General features: G+C 68.4%; 1 protein-coding gene across 1 annotated transcript in view; it reads right to left on the bottom strand.

The window, feature by feature from the left end:
- The window catches only part of LOC125345518 (guanine nucleotide exchange factor DBS-like), a 928,411-nt gene that overhangs the window by 13,379 nt on the left and 892,384 nt on the right, over positions 1–22,648 (bottom strand). The window contains 18 exon segments of the mRNA XM_048337652.1: positions 174–395; positions 726–851; positions 1,126–1,218; positions 1,325–1,417; positions 5,111–5,180; positions 5,291–5,406; positions 5,880–5,946; positions 7,881–7,957; positions 8,105–8,175; positions 9,852–10,011; positions 10,250–10,441; positions 11,489–11,680; positions 11,952–12,071; positions 15,950–16,064; positions 17,318–17,442; positions 18,118–18,267; positions 18,771–18,887; positions 20,417–20,536. Of these exon segments, the coding sequence (XP_048193609.1) occupies positions 174–395; positions 726–851; positions 1,126–1,218; positions 1,325–1,417; positions 5,111–5,180; positions 5,291–5,406; positions 5,880–5,946; positions 7,881–7,957; positions 8,105–8,175; positions 9,852–10,011; positions 10,250–10,441; positions 11,489–11,680; positions 11,952–12,071; positions 15,950–16,064; positions 17,318–17,442; positions 18,118–18,267; positions 18,771–18,887; positions 20,417–20,536 (2,226 nt within the window).

Raw genomic sequence — 22,648 nt, 5'->3', positions numbered from 1 at the left:
ACCCCGTCTCATCCGGAGGGGACGGGGCATTTGGGGGAGTGGGGCTGAGGGACGGCAGGACCCCCACACACCCGTGTGCACGGAGGGGGGGCTGGGTGTCCCGTTTTCCCCGGCGTCAGGCGGGGTTTGCTGGGAGGGGGACGGGCCACAGACTCCCCCGCGGGCACACTTACGTTCAAGGACTGCTTGTAGCTGTAGGAAGGGGCCTTCTCGTAGCCCTCCCCGTTCTCCTCCCTCTTCTTGCAGAAGAGCACCGCCTTCTCGTGCAGGAAGAGGTGCCGCTGCATGGGCTTGAACCTGGCCAGCTCCTTCACCTTGGTGTGCCCCTTCTTGTGGTCCGTCCACACGCTGAAGGAGCCTTGCATGAGCAGCTTGCCCAGGTCGCTGAGGTTTCCCTGGAACACTCCACACACTCAGCACACACCAAGGGGGGCGGGGGCAGCTTTCCCACGCCACCTTCTAGGAACCCGAGACCGAGCCACCCGCTCTCTGGGGTGCCTGGCCATCAGGAACAGAGGTGGACGATCCTGGGGCTGGAGAGGCCCCCACAGACTCGTGCCTGGATTCCTCAGCCTGGGGGCAGGGGGGGGCGTGTGGCTACACAGCCCCTGTGGTCTGCGTGTGTGTTCCGGTCCACCCAGGCCCGGGGGGCTCGGGCGGAGTGAGGGGCTCCCGCCGGCCGCGCACCGGACCCCACCGGGGCATCCTCGCGTCCGGCCCCTTACGTCATAGCCGGTGATGGCGATGAGGTGCATGGAGTCATTGACGGCCTTGAGGATGCCCAGGATGGAGTTCAGCGCCTCCTGCAGGTCCGCGGCGCCCTCGCAGTTCTTGCTGTACTTGAGCATCTCCTGGGGGCGCGCGGCGGGGGGGGGGGGGGGGAGAGGAGGGGACGCGTTCACGCACGGACACCTCCGGCGCTCGGAGACGCGTTCCCACGTGAGGGGGACACGTGCCTCTCAGGCCCCCCCACGCTACCGAGCCCGGCACTCGGGCGCCCACAGGCGTCCGGATGCGCCAGGCAGAGGGGCTCCGAGAAAGTCCTGGAGCCGGGGGGGGGGGGTGCAGATGCCTGCCCGCGGGGGGAGGGGCCCGCCGGGGTGGGGGGGCTGGGGTGGGGGCCACCTTGAGCAGCAGCTGGTACTTGGTTATTCTCTGCACAGGCTTCAGCAGGTAGGAGTCCAGGCTCAGCTTGTGGTCCAGCTTCTTCTGGCACTCCTGGAACGGCCAAGCACCGGGCTCAGGCAAGGCCCTGCTTCTGTGGGGGGGGGGGAGGGCCGGGGAGGCCGGGGGGGGGGGCCGGGGAAGCCGGGCCCCGCCCTACCTGGAAGAAGGGGCAGTCGGAGCACTGTCTCCACAGGCTCTCGGAGCGCGGCTTGTTCTGGCAGTACTTCTCGTAGATCTGGAAGTCCTCCATCTGCAGCCAGGAGGAAGGGGTGGCGGAGAGAGCGCGTGGGTACCCCAGACGCCCCTCCCGATCGCAGGGCCGGGGCCCGGCGTGCTGCCGGCACACGCCGAGAGCCAGACCCTCCCGTTCACCGGCGGGGAGCCCCGGGTCCCTCCCCACCACCTCGGAGCACAGCCCCGTGCGGCCCAGGCTTGCCGGGGCTCTGGGTCCCGCCCCCTCCTGTTCCTCGGCCGCACGCGTCTGCCTATCTATTACTATCAACCTGCCGTCGGTCACCTCCTAGCTGTCACCTATCAACCCATCTCCACCAGCCAACCAGTCGGTCATAGCATCTATCCCTCAACAGCATGCTCTCTTTATCGGCCTTCTCTCGCTGTTGACACACAACCCAGGGTCTCCTCAGGCCGTGTACACAGCGACGGCACGCCCGAGCCCTGTGTGAAATGGAGTCGTCTGTGGCTCGTTGCGCTAGGCTTGAGATGGCTACGGGACAGCATCCATCTTTCTTCAAATAAGCCCATCTTTAAACCGTCTTGGTTCTCGGGTTCAGGTGAGTCTGGGGTACCGGCAGCCATCGAACACGGGCTTTGGGGCACAGTTCTGGGGTGGGGATGCTTTGCGGCACGGCTGGGGGACAGAGGGGGTGCGGGCCGTAGGCTGTGTGGGAGCAGACGACGTTGGGAAAGCGGTGGTTTGGGGGCACAGATGGCTCTGGGCAGGGACAGCTCACGCAGAGCCCCTGACGCGGCCTTACAGGAGCGTCAGGCTGGGTCCGCGCCGTGCTCCTGTCCTCCCTGACACGGGGCCTCCAGGCCTGCCCGGCTTCCCGAGTCCTCCCCCCACTTCCCGAGTCCTCTCGACTTCCAGAGTCCTCCCCCGGCTTCCCAAGTCCTCCCGACTTCCTGAGTCCTCCCCCTGACTTCCAGAGTCCTCCCCCGGCTTCCCCAGTCCTCCCCCGGCTTCCCGAGTCCTCCCCCAGCTTCCCAAGTCCTCCCCCGGCTTCCCGAGTCCTCCCCCGACTTCCCGAGTCCTCCCCCGGCTTCCCGAGTCCTCCCCCGGCTTCCCGAGTCCTCCCCCTCTTGGGTCCTCCCCCGGCTTCCCCTCCCGGGGGCCTCGCGGGGACACCTGACGCGAGCGCCGGCCCAGGAGGGGCCCCCTTCACCACGCGGGGCTGCGGGCCCTTGCGGTGCGGCCCACCCGGTGAGCTGGGCACACCCAGGAACGCGCCACCAGGGCCTCCGCGCGGCTGACCCTGCCGAGCAGCTCCTGGGGGCCACGGGGGAGGTCACCCCGACCCACGACGGCACCCCGAGGTCTCCAAGGGCCAAGCTCAGCCAGGACCGCGGGGCTGCGCCCTCTGCTTCGCCGCGCCGACCCGGCGGTTCCGGACGGTTGTGTACGTCATGAAGTGACTTCCCACACTGCCCCGCGGCGGCTCAGGAGCAGCCCGGCCCTCGGGCCTGAGGGCGAGGCGAGGCAGGGTCGGCCCCCTCCCCCCCGCCCCCCCCCCCCCCCCCCCCCCGCCCAGGTCTGTGACCTGAGGGGAGAAAACGTGGCGGGGAGGGCACCCGCACCCGCACCCACACCCTCAGACAAGGCAGGAGGCGGAGTCAGGGCCAGGCCCCGGGCACACGACGCCGCCCGGCCTGGGAAGGTCCCCGCCCCTCGCACTCGCAGCCGGAGACGCCCGCGTCCCCGAGCTTGTGCGTTACGGGGTCCTCTTTCTGAAAGCTAGCTGTGCCTCTCCGAAACTCCCCTGTGCCCTGCCCAAGCCGCGGTCTCCAGGCGCCTGCGCGGGCCTGAGCTCCGCGCTTGTGACGGGGACTGCCGTGGAACTCGGGGTCCCGGGGACTGAGCACCTGGGGGGACGTGGGGGGCTGGGGGTCACGGGGACTGAGCGTGGGGGGGGCTCAGGGTCCCGGGGACTGAGCACCTGGGGGGACTGAGCGTGGGGGGCTGGGGGTCCCGGGGACTGAGCGTGGGGGGCTCGGGGTCCCGGGGACTGAGCACCTGGGGGGACTGAGCGTGGGGGGCTGGGGGTCCCGGGGACTGAGCGTGGGGGGCTCGGGGTCCCGGGGACTGAGCACCTGGGGGGAGGGCATGGGGGGCTGGGGGTACCGGGGACTGAGCGTGGGGGGCTGGGGGTCCCGGGGACTGAGCGTGGGGGGCTCAGGGTCATGGGGACTGAGCGTGGGGGGCTCAGGGTCACGGGGACTGAGCACCTGGGGGGAGGGCATGGGGGGCTGGGGGTCACGGGGACTGAGTGTGGGGGGCTTGGGGTCGGGGTCACGGGGTCTGAGCACCCGGGGACTGAGCGTGGGGGGGCTCGGGGTCCCGGGGACTGAGCACCTGGGGGGGCGTGGGGGGCTGGGGGTCACAGGGACTGAGCGTGGGGGGCTGGGGGTCCTGGGGACTGAGCGTGGGGGGCTCAGGGTCACGGGGACTGAGCGTGGGGGGCTCGGGGTCCTGGGGACTGAGCGTGGGGGGCTCGGGGTCCTGGGGACTGAGCGTGGGGGGCTGGGGGTCTCAGGGACTGAGCGTGGGGGGCTCGGGGTCCCAGGAACTGAGCGTGGGGGGCTCGGGGTCGGGGTCACGGGGACTGAGCACCCAGGGACTGAGTGTGGGGGGCTCAGGGTCCCAGGGACTGAGTGTGGGGGGCTCGGGGTCCCGGGGACTGAGCGTGGGGGGCTCGGGGTCCCGGGGACTGAGCGTGGGGGACTCGGGGTCCAGGGACTGAGCGTGGGGGGCTCGGGGTCCCAGGGACTGAGCGTGGGGGGCTCGGGGTCCCGGGGACTGAGCGTGGGGGGCTCGGGGTCCAGGGACTGAGCGTGGGGGGCTCGGGGTCCCAGGAACTGAGCGTGGGGGGCTCGGGGTCGGGGTCACGGGGACTGAGCACCCAGGGACTGAGTGTGGGGGGCTCAGGGTCCCAGGGACTGAGTGTGGGGGGCTCGGGGTCCCGGGGACTGAGCGTGGGGGGCTCGGGGTCCCGGGGACTGAGCGTGGGGGACTCGGGGTCCAGGGACTGAGCGTGGGGGGCTCGGGGTCCCAGGGACTGAGCGTGGGGGGCTCGGGGTCCCGGGGACTGAGCGTGGGGGGCTCGGGGTTGGGGTCACGGGGACTGAGCACCTGGGGACTGAGTGTGGGGGGCTCGGGGTCCCGGGGACTGAGCGTGGGGGGCTCAGGGTCACGGGGACTGAGCGTGGGGGGCTGGGGGTTCCGGGGACTGAGCACCCAGGCGGAGGGCGTGGCGTCCCGGGGACTGAGCGTGGGGGGGCTCGGGGTCCCGGGGACTGAGCGTGGGGGGCTGGGGGTTCCAGGGACTGAGCGTGGGGGGCTCGGGGTCCCGGGGACTGAGCGTAGGGGTCTCGGGGTCCTGGGGACTGAGTGTGGGGGGCTCGGGGTCCCGGGGACTGAGTGTGGGGGGCTCGGGTCGGGGTCCCGGGGACTGAGCGTGGGGGGCTCGGGGTCCTGGGGACGGAGCGTGGGGGGCTCGGGGTCGGGGTCCCGGGGACTGAGTGTGGGGGGCTCGGGGTCGGGGTCCCGGGGACTGTGCGTGGGGGGCTCGGGGTCCCGGGGACGGAGCGTGGGGGGCTCGGGGTCCCGGGGACTGAGCACCCGGGGGGAGGGCGTGGGGGGCTCGGGGTCCCGGGGACGGAGCGTGGGGTCCCACCCCCGCGACCCGCGCGCACGTGCCGTACGTACCCGCTCCAGGAAGCAGCGCCCCACCAGCTCCGGGCAGTCCATGCAGCTCTCCAGCTCCCGCAGGAAGATCCTACGCAGAGGGGCAGGCGCTGGAGCCAGGAGGGCGAGGGGGGCGGCCCTGGGCTCCGCGGGGCGGTGAGGGGGGCGGGCGGGCGGGGCGGGGGGTGGGCGGCGGGTCACCTGTTGTGGAAGTGGTAGATCTCCTCCATGTTCCCGAACAGCACCTCCTTCTTGTGGTGCAGGCCCGGGGAGAGGAGGTGGGCCACCAGCGGGTTGTCCATCTCCGCGGCGTAGCCCTGCGGGAGGGGGGACGGGTCAGCCGGCGGGGGGCCCCCCCCAGCCGCGGCTCCGAGGGCGCGTGCGGACGGCTGGGCCGGCTCCGGGTTGGGCGGCGAGCCCAGGGCGGCGCGTTCGGCCGCCCCAGCGGGCCCGGGTTCCGTTCTCCACGCCGCAAGCCCGGGCGAGTTACCCAAGCCGCCGTGCTCCCGATGGTGACTGGGATTGGAAGCGGCAGGCGGCCTGCCTGCGGTGGCCGGGGCCTCTCTCTTCCCAGACACCCCGGTTCGAGGCCGGCCTGCAGCCCTCTGCCCCAGTGCACCATGGGGACTGGCTCAGCGCCTCCACCGCCCGGCCTGGTGCTGGAACCTTCCACGCGCCCCCCATCGAGCCTGCCGGGGGGGGGGGGGTCAGGCGAGTCTGTGTGGGGCCGCCTTCCTGTTCCCTGTGCGGACCCCACCTGGCCCCCTCCCCCCCCCGCGCCCAGGCTCACCTCCAGGACGCAGAGCAGCTCCTCCACGTAGGCCCGCTCGGTGTCCAGGAGCTCGTTCATCACGTGCCTGTGGACGGGGCGGGGAGGGGCGGCGGTGGGCGCTGGAGGGCCAGCGGGGGCAGCCGGGCCTCGAGGAGGACGGGGCGCGGCCTCGCGAGGACCCCTCGGGGTGAGGCGGAAGGGCCGGTGGAGTGGAGGGTGGACCCTCCCCCCGGCGGCCCTTCCCCCGGCCCCTCGCCCCTCCCGACGGCGGCTGCGCCCGCTCTGCGGCCCGTGAGCGGTGACCCCGCCCCTCTCCTGCCTCCTGGCCCCACGCGCACCGGGGCCGGTCGCGCGCGGGTCACCGGCAGTCCCTCGCCCTGCGCACGCCGAGGCGGCAGGGCCTCCCGGGACCGGGGCCGGCGCGGTCATCCTACCCCCCGCCGGTGCTGTGTGCGAGTCCTGCGTGGACAGGTGGCGGGGGGAACAGCCCAGGGCCCCGGGCCGCACCCCGACAGCCACGGAGGCCGCCCCCCCCAGCCACGGGGGAGCCCGCGTTTCTGCTCTGCGCGCCTCGTCTGCCTCTGCCCCCTCCACGTCCCGCGGGAGCCGGGGGGTCGGCCTCTGCCCCCCCCAAGCCGGGCCGTTCCGACTCTGGAACGCGCCTCCCCCGCTCCGGCAGAGGGGCGGCGGGAGGAGGCCGCCTGGCACTCGCGGGCTCCCATGTCCAAAACCTCCCCTCCCCCCTAGCTTGGCACGGCCACGGCCGGAGGGGGCCAGCCCGGGGTCCCCTGGGGCACAGGCAGGGTTCCCTGGAGGAGGTGCTCGGAGAAAACACCAAGGCCAGAGGCCGTCCAGGGGCGGGCGGACACACGCGTGCACACACACACACACGTGTGCCGTGGTATCTGACCGTCACACACACACACGTGTGCCGTGGTATCTGACCGTCACACACACGTGTGCCGTGGTATCTGACGTCACACACACGTACCATGGTATCTGACCATCACACACACGTGTGCCGTGGTATCAGACCGTCACACACACGTGTGCCGTGGTATCTGACGTCACACACACGTACCATGGTATCTGACCATCACACACACGTGTGCTGTGGTATCTGACCGTGACACACACACACATGTGCCATGGTATCTGATGTCACACACACGTGTGCCGTGGTATCTGACCGTGACACACACACACGTGTGCCGTGGTATCTGACCATCACACACACGTGTGCCGTGGTATCTGACCGTGACACACACACGTGCCGTGGTATCTGACCATCACACACACATGCCGTGGTATCTGTCACACACACGTGTGCCGTGGTATCTGACCGTCAAACACATGTGTGCTGTGGTGTCCGATCATCACACACACCGACTCACATGCACACACACGGTACCATGGCGTCTGACCATCACACACACTCACACGTGTGTGCCACGGCGTCTGACATCACACACACTCACACGTGTGTGCCACGGCGTCTGACCATCACACACACTCACACGTGTGTGCCACGGCGTCTGACCGTCACACTCACACTCACACACACCGGCCACGGTGTCCGACCTCCTCGGGACGTCCCCTCCGGCTAGCGCACCCCCCCCCCCCGTCCCCGCCGCTCCGGGTTTCTCCGGCTGGCGCGTCCTGTGTTTGCGTGGACGGAGGCCGGAGGCCCTTCTGCGTCCCGGGCGAGAGGGCGGGGCAGGGGCCGCCGCGCGGGGCGCACGAGGCTCCCTGCGCCTCGAGAGCGTCAGCAGACCCGACCGGCGCGCCTGGCCGGGCCCTGCGGGCTGCGGGGAGCCCCGTGCGCCCCGTGACCTCCGGGGGCCCTCGGGAGGTGGGGGGAGGGCCGGGCGGGGCCAGGCCCAGGCGAGGGGAGCCGCGGGGCGTCAGGCCGCGGGCGCGGTGTGGACGCTGTGCCCGCCGAGGCTCCGCGCCCGGCTCCGCGCCCGCCCCCCCTCCCCCGCCCCCCCCCCCCGTGCGGCGGGGGCCCCCCCCACGCACCTGCGCAGCACGGCCAGGCTCTCCTCCTCGTCCCCCGCGGAGCCGGCCCGGCCTTGCTGGCTCTCGCTCATTTCACTCTGAGGAGAGAGCAACAGCACCGAGGTGGGACGCGGGGCGGCGCAGCCTCCGACGCCGGCTCCCGCCCCCTCCCGAGGGAGGGCGTGGCCCCGCGGGGGGGGGGGGGGGGGGCTGCGGCTGTGTCCCCCTCGAGGCCCGGGCCTCACCTTGGCCCTCCGGTAGGGGCCCCTCCGCACGCCGCCCTCGGAGCTCGTGTTCTCGGATCCTCGCCAGGTGCCTGTTGAGGAAAGGGGGGGGGCGGGGGAGGCATTAGCTCTTCCTGGAGGGGGAAACATACCCACCGGGAAACAAGGAAAAGGCCCCTGGATGAGAGGAAAGGACAGGAATGGAGAAGGCGGAAGGGGGGGGCGTCAAGAGGTGGGTAAGGCGGCAGAGGGGTGGAGAGAAGGCTGGGGACCCCCTCCCCGCAGCCTCTGGGGTGGGGGGGGCCTTGGCCTGAGGGGCACGGGGCAGAAACGAGGCAGGAAGGTGGAGGGAACAGAGGCAGACGGGCGAGAGCGAGGAAGGCCCCCGGGTGACCCGCGGGGCTCCGTGTGGTGAGGAAGCCGTCTCCTCTCCTCTCCACCCACGGTGCACGAAGGCAGAGCCCGGCTCTCCAGGGGCTCAGGCCCGTGGCCCACACGAGACACTCCACGTCCGCTGACCTCTGTCCTGTGACAGAGCCAAGCGGGGAAGGAAAGGAAACGCAGGGGAGACAAGGGAGACAGGAGACGGAGTGGTGTCTGCTGTGGCTGCGGAGAAGATCTGGCCGGGGGACAGGGACGGGGGACAGGGCCAGGGGACAGGGCCAGGACAGGGCCGGGGGACAGGGCCAGGACAGGGCCAGGACAGGGCCAGGGGACAGGGCCGGGACGGCCAGGACAGGGCCAGGATAGGGCCAGGGGACAGGGCCAGGACAGGGCCATGACAGGGCCGGGGGACAGGGCCAGGACAAGGCCAGGACAGGGCTGTGGGACAGGGCCAGGGGACAGGGCCAGGGGACAGGGCCAGGACAGGGCCAGGGGACAGGGCCGGGACGGCCAGGACAGGGCCAGGATAGGGCCAGGGGACAGGGCCAGGACAGGGCCATGACAGGGCCGGGGGACAGGGCCAGGACAAGGCCAGGACAGGGCTGTGGGACAGGGCCAGGGGACAGGGCCAGGGGACAGGGCCAGGACAGGGCCAGGACAGGGCCAGGGGACAGGGCCAGGACAGGGCCAGGACAGGGCCCGGGGACAGGGCCGGGGGACAGGGCCGGGGGACAGGGCCGGGGGACAGGGCCGGGGGACAGGGCCAGGGGACAGGGCCAGGGGACAGGGCCAGGACAGGGCCAGGACAGGGCTGGGGGACAGGGCCAGGACAGGGCCAGGACAGGGCTGGGGGACAGGGCCGGGGGACAGGGCCGGGGGACAGGGCCAGGACAGGGCCAGGCCAGGGCTGGGACACAGGGCCAGGACACAGGGACAGGGGACAGGGCCGGGGGACAGGGCCAGGGGACAGGGCCAGGACAGGGCCATGACAGGGCCGGGACACAGGGCCGGGACACAGGGACAGGGCTAGGACTTGGCGTCCTAGTTGGGAAAGGCCAGAAGGCTGGAGCGGCGGAGCCAAGTGAGGGATGCCGTTTTGGCAACGGCAGGGACCACGGGTTCCGGGCGGGAGGGAGGGGGCATCGCCTGAGGAACTTGCCCCAGCAGCCCGCCGTATTCCCAGCGCTGTGCCCTCCGCAGAGGCCGTGCGCCGTGCGGACAGTGACGGGCAACGTGGCGGGGGGCGAGGCCTGGCGAGGTTGTTGAGAAAAAGGTGGGGGGGGGGGGAGGGAGGGCGGGAAGACCAGCCGAGCCCTGGGCTGCAGCGGGCGGGCGGGCGGGCGGAGGGGAGGGCCGCCCACGGGGCTTCCCCGGCGGCACCCACCTGGGGAGGGGCAGGGAGACTTGGCGAGGGCTTCGGGCCGCGGGGCCACGGGCTGCACGGGCCGCGTCTGCTTGGCCGCCAGCTTCTTCAGGCTGGCCTGCCTGCGGTGGAACATGTCCTGCATGCTCTCCTGCTTCTGGAGGACCTTCTGCACGTGCTCCTGAAACGACACCGCGTGGATGGAGGGGGGGGGGGGGCCGGCCACGCGCCCGTCCCGAGGCAGGCAGAGCTTGCGCGGCGGGCCGGGCCTTCCCGCCGCCCCTCGGGAGAGCTCCGGCCCCGAGCTCCAGCGTGCCCCGTCTGTGGCGAACCCCAAAGGAATCTCTCCCACGCCCGCACGCGGCTCCCCCCCCCCCCCCGGACCCGGGGCTGCAGACGAGAAGTTCGGGCCGGGTTACCATGAGGTCCGGGTTGAGGATGGACTCATAGTCCTTGTAAATTTTATTGAGCTCTTGGATCTTCTTCTCTGCTCCGGTCTCTAGAAACTTCTCGATCTCCCGGAGGGCGGCCTCGGCGCCGTCCTGGGACTGGCATTTGTCCACGGGCTGCGAGGCCAGCAGGTAGATGCCCTCATCGCACCACTTCATGGACTGGAAACAGAGCATCGCCGGCGGGGTTTGCCCCTGTCCGTGTCCCCCGGCCCGCCACACCACCCCGGCCCCCCACGTCCGCGGAGCCACCCACCGGTGGGGACAGCCACGGGACGTGGCCACGGCGGGGGGTGGGGTGGGCGCCTCTGGCTAGACCCGCGCTGCGGGGGGGAGGGCAGCGGCCATGCCGTGACGGGCAAGGCCGAGTGCCCGGGCTGAGGCGGGAGGGAGCCCCGTCAGGGTTGGTACTGCGTGACCCGCCGACCGTGAGGAGCTCAGAAAGGAAGGGGGAGCCCCAAGACCAGAGAGGAGGGCGCTGGGCCAGGACGTGGTGTGGGACTCAGGGGCAGCTCCTCCTGTCGGGTCGGTGCAGTGGGCGGACAGGAGTACGGGCAGAAGGAGGACAGGAGTGTGGGCAAGAGGAGGGCAGGAGTGTGAGGAGGAGGACAGGAGTGTGAGGAGGACAGGAGTGTGAGCAGGAAGGACAGGAGTGTGAGGAGGAGGACAGGAGTGTGAGGAGGACAGGAGTGTGAGGAGGACAGGAGTGTGAGGAGGACAGGAGTGTGAGGAGGAGGACAGGAGTGTGAGGAGGAGGACAGGAGTGTGAGGAGGACAGGAGTGTGAGGAGGAGGACAGGAGTGTGAGGAGGAGGACAGGAGTGTGAGGAGGACAGGAGTGTGAGGAGGACAGGAGTGTGAGGAGGAGGACAGGAGTGTGAGGAGGACAGGAGTGTGAGGAGGACAGGAGTGTGAGGAGGACAGGAGTGTGAGGAGGAGGACAGGAGTGTGAGGAGGAGGACAGGAGTGTGAGGAGGACAGGAGTGTGAGGAGGAGGACAGGAGTGTGAGGAGGGCAGGAGTGTGAGGAGGAGGACAGGAGTGTGAGGAGGACAGGAGTGTGAGCAGGAAGGACAGGAGTGTGAGCAGTGGGAGCACAGTGGTGTGAGTAGTGGGAGCACCGCGGTGTGAACATTGGGAGCACAGCGGTGTGAACAGCGGGAGCACCGCGGTGTGAGTCGTGGGAGCACCGCGGTGCGGCGGGCTCCTACCGTCTCGAGGAGGCTGTGCAGCTCCAGGGCCTTGCCGAGCAGCTCCCTCCTCCTGCCGATCTCGGCTGTGAAGTGGTCGCAGAGGCCCTGCAGCTCCTGGCACTTGGGGTGAATGGAGTCCACGGCGTAGTGCTTGTTCTCAATGAGCTGCTGGCCCTCGAGCGACAGCGCTCGCGCCCTGTCCACAGCCGCCTGCCAGACACAGCCCCGCACGGGGAGTCAGCTCCGCCACCCACAAGGCACAGCCCCGCACGGAGAGTCAGCTCCGCCACCCGCAAGGCACAGCCACGCACCGTCCGTGGGCTCGGCGTGTTCTGGCCCCACCCTAAGGGTCAAAGGTGGGGCCCCCTAATCCCTGCAGCCACCCTAGGCCCGGGACTCCCGCTGGGGTGGCAGACGGTGGGGGTGCGGGGCCCTCCGGTCGCCGCGTGGCGCGGCCCCTCCACCCGCCACCCCTTCTCACGCTGGACTTGGCCTCGAAGCTGCTCAGGTCCTTCAGCAGGTGGTGCACGTGTGCCAGGCTGTTGCCCACGTCGGTGAAGGTGGCTATCTTCTGGGACACCGAGTCCAGGGCCGCCTTGACCTGCGGTGGAGGACGGTCATCTCAGCACCCCGAGCCCCGCGCAGGACGCCCAGGCGAGCGGCAGGGAGGCGGAGAACCCAGGCACCAGCCCGGCCTCAGCCCCTGACACTCAGTCTTCTCTGCCCATCCTGCCGCGTGCTGGAGCGACGCGGTGGGGCGACTCGGTGGAGGGACATGGCGGAGGGACGGGGCAGGGGGATGTGGTGTGGAGACGGGGAGGGGGACAGGGCGGGGGGACACGGTGGGCTGTGCACTGGGGCCAGCCCATTCTCCATGTTGGGGTGGCAGGGGGCTTGCTTCCATGGCAAAATCACTCTTGTCTCACAGTTCCAGAACCCCCAGGAAGACAAGGTTCACTGTGCAGATGTTGTGCTCGAAGTGAAATTGTGCCCACCCGGCTCTAGATGTATGCAGAAGAGTTAGATAGGCTCTAGATGTATGCAGAAGAATTAGATCGGCTCTAGCTGTATGCAGAAGAGTTTGATCGGCTCTAGGTGGATGTAGAGGAATTAGATACAGACCATACATCACAGGCACACAACCACTGATGCCATCCATCTGGACCTATGACGAGACACACAGGGCAACTACTCAAAGAGCCACACAACGAGACTAAACGCCACAAACAACATTCTAGAAAATGTCTAAGTGACCGCAGGAAGGCAGGGAAAAGAAAAATAGAAATATCACAAACAAAATGCAAAACAAATGGACACGTGGAATCCCTACATCCCTCCTGAACCCCTAAGTGCGCCGACCGTAAGCCACTGAATTCAGCCACTGAAGGACAGAGCCTGGCGGGGAGGAGGGGGCACGGCCAGCTGATGGCCGGCAGGGGCCTCGTCCAAGCCACAGCGCCACAGGCAGAAGGCGACGGGTGGAAACGCAGCCACCAGCAGGCGCGCAGGAGAGGCTGGGTGAACACCAGGGAAGATGCAGGAACTCTGGAGTCACAGGGACATGGAGGGAGCCCTTGTGACAGGGATCCTGCGTGTGCCCGTCAGCGCATGGAAGCATGTTCCCCAAACCTGGCGAGGTGGGGGGGGGCAGGGAGCCAAGACCGCTTCCACTTTGACCTAGGGCCTCAGTGACTCTAGGCCAAGTACAGCCACGATCGATTCGAGCTCAGTACCAGAACCCAGCCTGGCGTGATGGACATAACAGATGGCGTCACACACAGCAGAGCCCCCTCCACCTCGGGGCCTGAGCACACGCTCCCAGTCAGAACACATTCCGGGGCACGAGATGAACCCCCTAATCCAGAAATGAAACATGAGAACCGTGCTTGTCTCTGGTCACGGTGACTCAAAGCTGAAGTCAGGAATAGAAAGGTAACAGGAAAACTCTGTGAACACTTAGAAATCAAATGTATACAATCAAGAGGGGCCAAGGGGAGGTTTTAGGGAAAATGAAATAAGTGAAAATACAAATATCAAAATTTGTAATGATGCAGCTAAAGGAGTGCCAAGAGGAAAGTTCATAGCATTTTATATACACATATATGTACGTATATGTGCATATGTGTTTCTCTCTCTTTCTCACACACACACATTAGAAAAGAAAATTTTCTCAAGTAAATAATGTAAACTCCCCTTCAAGAACCCAGGAAAACACCAAAACAAATCCAGAGGAATGGAGATAAAACCAGAAAGTAATCAAGTGGAAAACAGATAGTGATGAAGAAAACCCACAAAATAGAGCAATGGATCTCCAGCAACACGACCACGGAAGAGAAGAAGAGAGGTAGCACATCGCCCAGCTCTGCGGTGAGACCGGGGGCTACCACTGCGGAGCCCTCCGGGGAGGAGGAAAGCATCCGGACACGCGCCGCCCACCGCACAGAGGGGACTGGCTCGTGACACTGCACGGCCACCTCTCACTCCGGGTGCAACAGGTCATCACGGCAGCGCCGGACGGGTTCCCTGGCGAATCCCACCAATGCAGAACGCTGTGCAACCTCGCGAAAGCAGCGGGCAGGGAGCACTGCCCTGCACCTCACGGCTGACGCCTCCCAGGCCAGGAAAAGAAGACAGCTTTCAAGAAAGAAGAGAACGGCAGGCCAGCGCCCCTCCCTGAGCACGGATGCGAAAACTGCTAGCCAACCACTGTCCGTAGACTTGAGCAGTGTACAAAAACAACTGAGCGCCATGCCTGAGTTATTTCAGAGACACAAGGCTGGTTCGGACTGTGAGAGCCAATCCTACCCCCTGCCACATCAGCAAATCCAAGTCGAAAAACCACAGTCGGATCAGCGTAGGCAGAAAAGGCATTTGCTCCACGGAGCAGGCTGCTTAGCATTGTAAGATCTCCTGGAGAGCCAGGACCAGAGAGAAACTTCTGAGGTTGATTTAAAAATCACCTACCAAAACCCTGCAGCAGGGCCGGAGGGAGGCGTGGCTCAATGGTAGAGTGCTGGCCACGCCACGTGGACTGGCAAGCGTGTAGAAACCTGCATGGGTGCCTGCCCACACCACGCAGATTGGCAAGTGCGTGGAGACCCGCACGGGTGCTTCAGCCAATCCCTACGGAACTCTCCAGCAAAGCTTAGCTGTGGCTAAGACTAATCACTTTAAAATTTATAAGGACAAAGGAATCAGAGCAGCAGAAAGATTTTTTTTGAAGACTTTGTCTCCCCAGTTTGAAGACTTAGCAGGCGGCCGTGCAAGTTGTGCACGTGTCTGAGAGACAGACGGATAGACAGAGTAACACGGAGAAACCGCAGCAGCCGGGGACACACATGCCCACTGGGGGCCCGACCAGGGCGGGAGGGAATCGCCGGGAGAAAGCTGTGATGCAATCCGCATAGCTGACGAATGAACTCAACTGGGTCAGTGACTTCAATAGAACACTATAAAAATGGAGAGGGGAAGTTAGGGGGGGCGTACTAAGGATCCAGGACTCTTGAGTGTGATGGTTAAATGGAAAACTGATCCACGAGAATCATCAAAACAAATAAACAAACAAAAACTGGCTCTCTGAAAACCTGTTTTTAAAAAAGTGTGGAGAGAGAATCTGAGACTGGGGAGAGACGTTTGCAGCCTGCACATCTGACCCAAGGCTGCTGTCGGCCAGGCATAACCACACGCCATCGGTCCAGCCGTCCTGCAGCCGGGGACACGGCCGGGCCGGGGACGGAGTCCTGCTCTCCACCCGGCCTGGCCTGGGTCTGATCCTCCCATCGCCGCCCCCGCGCGGCGGGTATGGCGGGCAGGATCTGCCCTCCCGCCTTCGTTCTGTTTCTGAGGCGGGATCTCACGTCTCCCAGGCCGTCCTCGAACTCAAGCCCCGACCTCCACCCATCTCCCCAGCGGCTGAGCTTACAGACGCGCGTCCCCCTGCCCGGCTGGGCGGGCGGCTCCTGAACATCTACACGCGCGGTCCCTCTGCTCGGCGACGGTCCGCCGGGACGCAGGGCCCGAACGTCCCCGGTGGCCCCGTCCCCGGTGCTCAGACCCCGGCAGGACGCGCGTGTGGTCCAGCGGGGGACGGTGAGCGTGGATCCACCGCGCCACGGCGCCGCTCCGCCGGATGAAGGGGGGAACCCCGGCTACCCGGGCGAGAGCCGGCCCCGCTCACACGCGTGTGCCCCGCACGTGGCGATCTCCACGCGGCGGGAGGGAGTGACGGGCCGCCGCCGCCGCCGCCCTCCGGGGCTGAGCGGGTGGCTGCCGGGGCACCGGCGGGCCTCGGGGTCTGGGCTGTGGCTTAGTTACCGCCGGAGGCCTGGGGTCTCCCGGGTCGGCCCTGACGCATGGGTGGGGGCCTGTGCTCGTCTCCAAGTGCCAGGGAAGGGTGACCTGCTCCCGCGCCCTTCCTCGGTCCCCTGGCCCGGCACTAACACGGCCCCGCCCCCCTCGCCCCCCGCGCCCGGCGCTCACCTCCCGGAAGCCCTGCTCGAAGTGCCGCAGCTGCAGGCACTGCTCCAGCTTCTGCTGATGCTTCGCCCAGAACTCGTCGAAGGCTGCCTCAGTTTCATTCAGCTGGGCCAGGAGCCTGGAAGAGAGTCACAGAGCGGTGAGTGGACAGCGCCCTCCGCCAGCGCCCGGGGCAGGCAGGGCCCACGACTGCACCCGCCAGCGCCCGGGGCAGGCAGGGCCCACGACTACACCCGCCAGCGCCCGGGGGAGGGCAGGACCCACGACTGCACCCGCCAGCGCTGGGGGGGGGGGCAGGGCAGGGCCCACGACTGCACCTGCCAGCGCCCGGGGGAGGGCCCATCTCCACCAGCCCTCACGGACTCCACGCTGAGGGTGTGCAGGTGGGGCCCATGGTCCCTGGGGTACAAATGACAGGCACCCCTGACAAAACCCAGCCCCGTGCCTCCCTTCCTGCACCAGTGCCGTGGGTGTGGTGCCCCTTGGTCCTTCTCGATCACGACCGGGGCAAACCCCGAGTCCCGCTCCCAGCCTGGGTCAGGGCGGAGCGGCAGCTGCCGCCGGTGGGGAGGCCGGGCGCCGGCGCTGGCCCTCCACGTCTCCCCCCTGCTCCTCTGCTCACCCCGGCTGGCACCCCCAGCCCTCCCCACCCTGCAGGCTCGCCCCGCGGGCTCCAGGTGGCAGATGAGGAAGACGTTGGTGGACCGCCTCCCCGTGGTGCAGGTGCCCAGCCCAGTGGGAACCGCTTAACCAACACCTGCTCCGAGCCCCCGGCTCAGCCCCGTGTCTCTGGCAGAGCCCCCCCCCCGCCCCCATCCCCGGCAGAGCATGCCCGCCCTGCACGTGGCTGGTGGGAAAAGTCCACTAGAGAGCTGAGCGAGCCACCCGGGAGGCGGAGCCATGAGCCTGTCCCCCTGTGGGGAGGGCAGGATGGGGCGGGCAGCGGGGTGGTGGACACCCCCCCAAGTCCCAGGCACTCGCTGACCCGAATCCAGCAGTGTTCTGTCCTGCGCTCCGTAGTGAGGACGGACACTCACTGGAGCCAGACACCCCCCCACCTGTGCCACCACCACCCCACCTGTGCCACCACCCCCCCACCTGTGCCACCACCCCCCCACCTGTGCCACCACCCCCCCACCTGTGCCACCACCCCCCCACCTGTGCCACCACCCCCCCACCTGTGCCACCACCCCCCCACCTGTGCCACCACCCCCCCACCTGTGCCACCACCCCCAGACCCGTGCCTCCAACCAGGCTGACACCACAGCCCCGGACCACGTTCCTGCCCTGGAGGAGCCCTTCCACCTCCGCCCAGAGGCTGCGTGCAGGGACGTCTGCGCTCCCCCGGGGCCCCTCGGGGCCGGGCCTCACCTCTGCACGGTGGCCTGGCTGTCCAGCTGGTCCTGGTTCAGGCTGAGCGCCGCGCTCTCGGCCAGCGGCTCCCCGAGGCTCGCCAGGATGCCGTGCCCCTCCTTCAGCGCCCGCCGCAGGTCGTCCTGCGGAGAGGAGAGGACGCGGCCTGGCCGGGCAGCCCCCGCGGGCCCCGGCCCCGCCGGGCACTGCGCGTGGTGGGTGCGAAACCACCCGTCACCCGGGAGCGGGGAGGAGAGCAGCCGCCGGGCGCGTCGCTGCGGTGGGCGGCGGCAGGGCTAGGGTTACAGTCGCCCGGGGCGCGGGATTAGGTAAAGAGGAAACCAGAAACCGGCTCCGCTCCCGCCTCTCCCGCAGCCGGCCTCGTCGCGCAGGGGGCGGGGCCCGCCGGGCGGAGCGGGGCACGGTCCCCGAGACGCCAGCCCGTGCCGACCGCTCAGAACCCCCCCTCCCCCAAGCCGGCCGCGGAGTTGACCCGCGGCGCGAGGGACTCAGAGAGTGCGCACGAGAGGCCGTGAGCGGGAAAGCCGACCGCGTCTGGCTTCGCGGTCGCCGGTGAGAGGACCCGGCGCAGGCACCGCAGCTGCCCGCACCGCAGTTCCCGAGGCGCCACCCGGACGGACCCACGGGGAGCCGCGCCGCCCAGCCCGGCGCAGTCCCCGAGTCTCGCGCGGCGGTGAGAAGCCGGGTCCGGAGCTGCTCACGTCCCCGGCGGATGCGGCCCGGCGCCCGTCTGCCCCCCTCCCGGAGCTGGCTGGCGGGAGCCGGGCTCGAGCCCTGGCCCCGGGAGCCGCGCTCACCTTGGCCTTGCCCTTCTTCTCCGTGTGGGCGCGCAGCACCGCGCGGGTGGACGGCACGTCGTTGGGCAGCTCCGTCTCGGCCAGCTCGGTCCCGAAGGCCTGCAGCATCTGCGCCGTCTGCTTCACCATGAGGGCGAAGCTCTCTATGGCCTTGGAGGAGGGGAGCGCGGTCAGGGCCCGGCGCGCAGCACCGCCAGCCACGCCGAAAGCCGACACCCGTCAGGACGGTCCTCGGGGAGGGGAGCCGCGGAGCGGGCCGCGCACGCGTGTGCAAGGAGCGGCGAGCCGGGCGCGCGCGCGCGTGCAGAGAGATGCCTCCTCAGGAATGCACCATCCGATTTACAAATACCCCCAGCACCAGAGTCCTTCTGCCCGCCCGCCCGCCCGCCCGTCTGTCCGTCCGTGTCCCTCCTTGTTAATGAAGTGCCAGCCCTCACGGTACAGCGTTGTCTCCGAGGACCAGACAGAGCCACGCCCCGAGTCATTGCTGTCTCTTACTGCTATTCTTTGCAATGACTAAGGTCCTCGGAGACCATCGCCTCATCCTGGGGCGGAAACTGGGAAAGGCTCGGTCGTCCTGCCGAAGCCGTCCCCGCGGGGCTGACGCGGGTCAACGCGGGCTCGGCGTGGGGCGCGGGGCACGGGGCACCCACCGTGCGGTGGCACAGCCATCTGGAGTGGCAGTAGGCCAGGGTTCCCCCGAGGTCCTCGGTCAGCTGGGACTTGTCGATGTAGCCATGCAGCTCTGGTACCGAGCTTAGCATTATGACCTGCGGGGACAAGGCCCGGGTCGGCGGCACCGGGGACCGGGAGCCGGCCTCCCGCCCGGGCACCGAGGCTCTGGCCCTCCGTCCGAGCCGGCTGGCCCTGGGAGTGGCTTCTTCTCTCCAGGCCTCAGTGCTCTTGTTGGTACACTGGGCACACACACACACACACACACACACACACACACCGTAGCCTGGGTCGCACTGGGCACCGCCGAGGGGCGGGGGGGGGGGGGGAAGCCAGGGCAGAGAGCCTGACCGACGAGGTGCCGATCGCGGGTACCTGCGGGCCTCCCGGGAGGGGCGCTGGGAGGCACCCTGCACGGCGCCCGCGTCCGCGGAGGAACACGGACTTCGTGAGCAGCCGGGTCCCACAGAGCAGGCTGGGGGGCGAGGCCGGAGGGCTATCTGATACCGCGCCATGTATTATTGAGTGTGCATGCGAGCAGGGACTCTCCGTGTGGGCGACCTTGCGGGGGGAGGGGGGTCACCGCTGCCCCATGGGGGACGCACGCGGCGTCTGTGGGTGGAGGGCGGGGCTCCCCGGCCCCCCCCCCCCCCCCGTCGCTGGTGCCCACACGGCAGGGAACTGCTCAGCGGTGCCCGTCGGCGGGCCCAGCCCGAGAGCCCGCGTAGAAAGCACGCCCGGCTGCCGGGCGAGAAGGGCTCGTTCCGCTCATCCTAGCTGCTCAGGAGGCTGAGGTCGGAGGATCAGGAACTGAAGCCAGCCCGGGCAGGAGAGTCCAGGAGACGCTTCCCTCCCACGCACCAGCAGAAAGCCACAAGCGGAGCCGTGGCTCACACGCGCGGAGCCACGGAAGCTTGGGAACGGTGGCCGGGCCCTGCGCTCAAGCCCCAGGACCGGCACACACGCACACTCACGGAAGTTACATCCCCGCCGCAAGGTGAAGCCCAATCAAGCAACTTGCAAGCTTCCCGGGATGTGGGATTGAGCCACCCAGGAGAGGGGTCGCCTCCCTCCGTGACCTCCGGCCTCTGTGGGCTGCCAGGGCTGTGCCCGGGCCGGCTGGGCGGTGCCCTCCAGCACCAAGGTCACACACGGCACCGACGGTCACCGTCCACGTGGGCAGAGGAGCCGCGTGGCCGGAGGCACGCACGCCAAGGGTCAGCCGCCGCCTGGAGGTCGGTGGCTGCTTCCAGAATGTCTGGCTCCCAGAAGCCCTCTGAGGAGCCCGGGCGGGCGGCGACGCCCCCGAGTGGGCGTGGCCTCTGGGCCCCTCCTCTCCGCGAGGGGGGAATGAGCTCGCGGCCGCCCTGCCCCGTGTCCCGTGGCAACGCCGGACCCCCCCACCCCTTCCCCGGGCCCGGGCCGGCCCACACCTCCTCCCAGACCGGCGGGGTGGGGCGGGGCGGGGTGGGGGAGACGGAGCAGAGGAACGAGTCTGCTGGCCCAGGCCTGTGGGGTCTGACCTGTGGCCCAGGTGCTGGGGTGACTTTGAGAATTTCGTGGTCACGGTGGCCCCCAAACGCAACCACGTTCGGCTCTGCCGCCGGCGGGGAAGAGGCAGACTCACCGGAACCTTCATCTTAAAGTCATCTCTATTGAACTTGAAGGCGATGTCCGAGAGAGTCCTCTGGAAGAACCCCGTGGGCCGGAGAACCAGGACCAGCTGCAGGTTTGCTGGGAAAGCCGCCTGCGGGAAGGAGAGGGCCGGTGGCACGCCCGTCCCCGGCCGCGGACCGCCCCACCTTGCAGCCCAGACGCCCACCGCTCTGCAGCACGCTGCCTGCTGTGGCTCGGGTGAGCACTCTGTGTGGAGGGGGGTCCCCACCAGGGGGGGGGCCCTGGCACACGAGGTCAGCGGGGTGGGCCCTGCACTCGGGCGTGCGCAAAGCCAGGCAAGCCAGCGAGGCCCGGGGGGGCGGGGGGAGGGAGGCCCCGAGTCCCCCGCTCAGCCTCAAAGGGAGGCAGCCTCCCAAGCCCCACCTCCAGCCTCCAGAAGCCGCAACGCGACAGGCGTTTGGCCGGGTAAGCTGCCGAGGCTGGGGTACTTGGTCACGGCAACGCGTGGACACCGATAGACTTGTGAAAGGACAACCGGAGAGGCCGGACAGACATAGCTGTAGGGTGGAACGCAGACACGAACGCAAGCCGCCCGCGGCACCGCGGCACGGTCGGTTACTGCTCTACCCGCTGAGAGGGCGCCCGACCTAGGGCTTCCTCACTCCTCGGTGCCTCGGTCTCTCCAGCTTCCACGTGGAGATGACGCTGAGCCTGCGTCCTCTTGGTCTGGAGCGGGGCAAGTCTGTGACCCGGTGCCCCGGGGGAGAACAGGAGGGATTGCCGCCCACGGTGACCCCACGGGAGGAAGTGGCGGCCGGAGGCCGAGGACACCTCCACGCCCGGCCTCCGTGGCCCAGGGTGGCCACCCTGCTCCAGGAAGCCGCAGCCGGCCCCGCCCTCCTCAGCTCCGGCCGGCGCGGTCACCGGGTCACACCGGGCCTCCTCGGTGCGCTCCCGCCGCAGAGCCGGGGGCCCCTGCGCCCCGGAGCCCCGGCCTGGCCGGGAGGAGGGGTGCACCTGGCTAGCCCCGTACCAGCACAATGGCCAGAGAGTGACTAAGTCTTCCTACGAACCGGAATAGCTGTTAAGACGCTAGCCACACGAGGCTTTTAATGATGTAGACAAATGTACTGTGGATGCAAACAGTAGCAAGCTGAATTGTCTGCTTTGCAATCAACTCTATTAAACAGCTGAAAGAACTCTAAAACAAAACTTCATTCCAAAATGTGGTAGCAAGTGGATCTGGATCTGGAATAGAGACCACGAGACACCGTCTTTTATGAGTTAGGCCATGACCGAGCGATGGTCAAGTCATAACAGATTTCTACGGAATGTGAAAGCAACACTGTGTGTTCTCTGGGGTGGATTGGGACGGATGTAGGAGCGTGGACGCAAGGCCACGCACACGGACGTGACACGGGCAAGGAACGTGGACGCAAGGCCACGCACACGGACGTGACACGGGCAAGGAACGTGGACGCAAGGCCACGCACAGGGACGTGACACGGGCAAGGAACGTGGACGCAAGGCCGCGCACACGGACGTGACACGGGCAAGGAACGTGGACGCAAGGCCACGCACAGGGACGTGACACGGGCAAGGAACGTGGACGCAAGGCCGCGCACACGGACGTGACACGGGCAAGGAACGTGGACGCAAGGCCACGCACACGGACGTGACACGGGCAAGGAACGTGGACGCAAGGCCGCGCACACGGACGTGACACGGGCAAGGAACGTGGACGCAAGGCCGCGCACAGGGACGTGACACGGGCAAGGAACGTGGACGCAAGGCCGCGCACACGGACGTGACACGGGCAAGGAACGTGGACGCAAGGCCACGCACACGGACATGACAAGAACCAGGAAGCAGAGAGGCCGATTTCCCCACTGACTTCCTTTGCGACATCTGAAGTGAGGAGCTGCCCTAGGCAGCTACCAGCTCGGCGAATGCAGAGAGCACAGCTTAGAAACAGAAAGCCCGGGTTCAAACCCTCCCCCAGTTCCCATCGCTTTCCTTCGGCCTGGAAGCCACAGCACCAGGCCTGGCATCGGGTAATAGTTCAGTGTTGCCTGTGTAGCGTTAAATACGGCGGCCTGACCCATCACTTTAGTCTGAAGCTAGCCAACGGCAACAACGTGTCATCTGAACGTTGCTCCTGGGGTTGAGAGGGGGGTGACCTCGGGGTCTGAGTGAGAGCCCGGGGGCGGGGCGGGGCAGAACAGGGCGGGGCAGAACAGGG

Source organism: Perognathus longimembris, unplaced genomic scaffold (genome assembly GCF_023159225.1).
Source record: "Perognathus longimembris pacificus isolate PPM17 unplaced genomic scaffold, ASM2315922v1 HiC_scaffold_5797, whole genome shotgun sequence".
In the NCBI taxonomy this organism is placed as follows: Eukaryota; Metazoa; Chordata; class Mammalia; order Rodentia; family Heteromyidae; genus Perognathus; species Perognathus longimembris.
This window is presented reverse-complemented; position numbering and strand designations above follow the sequence as displayed.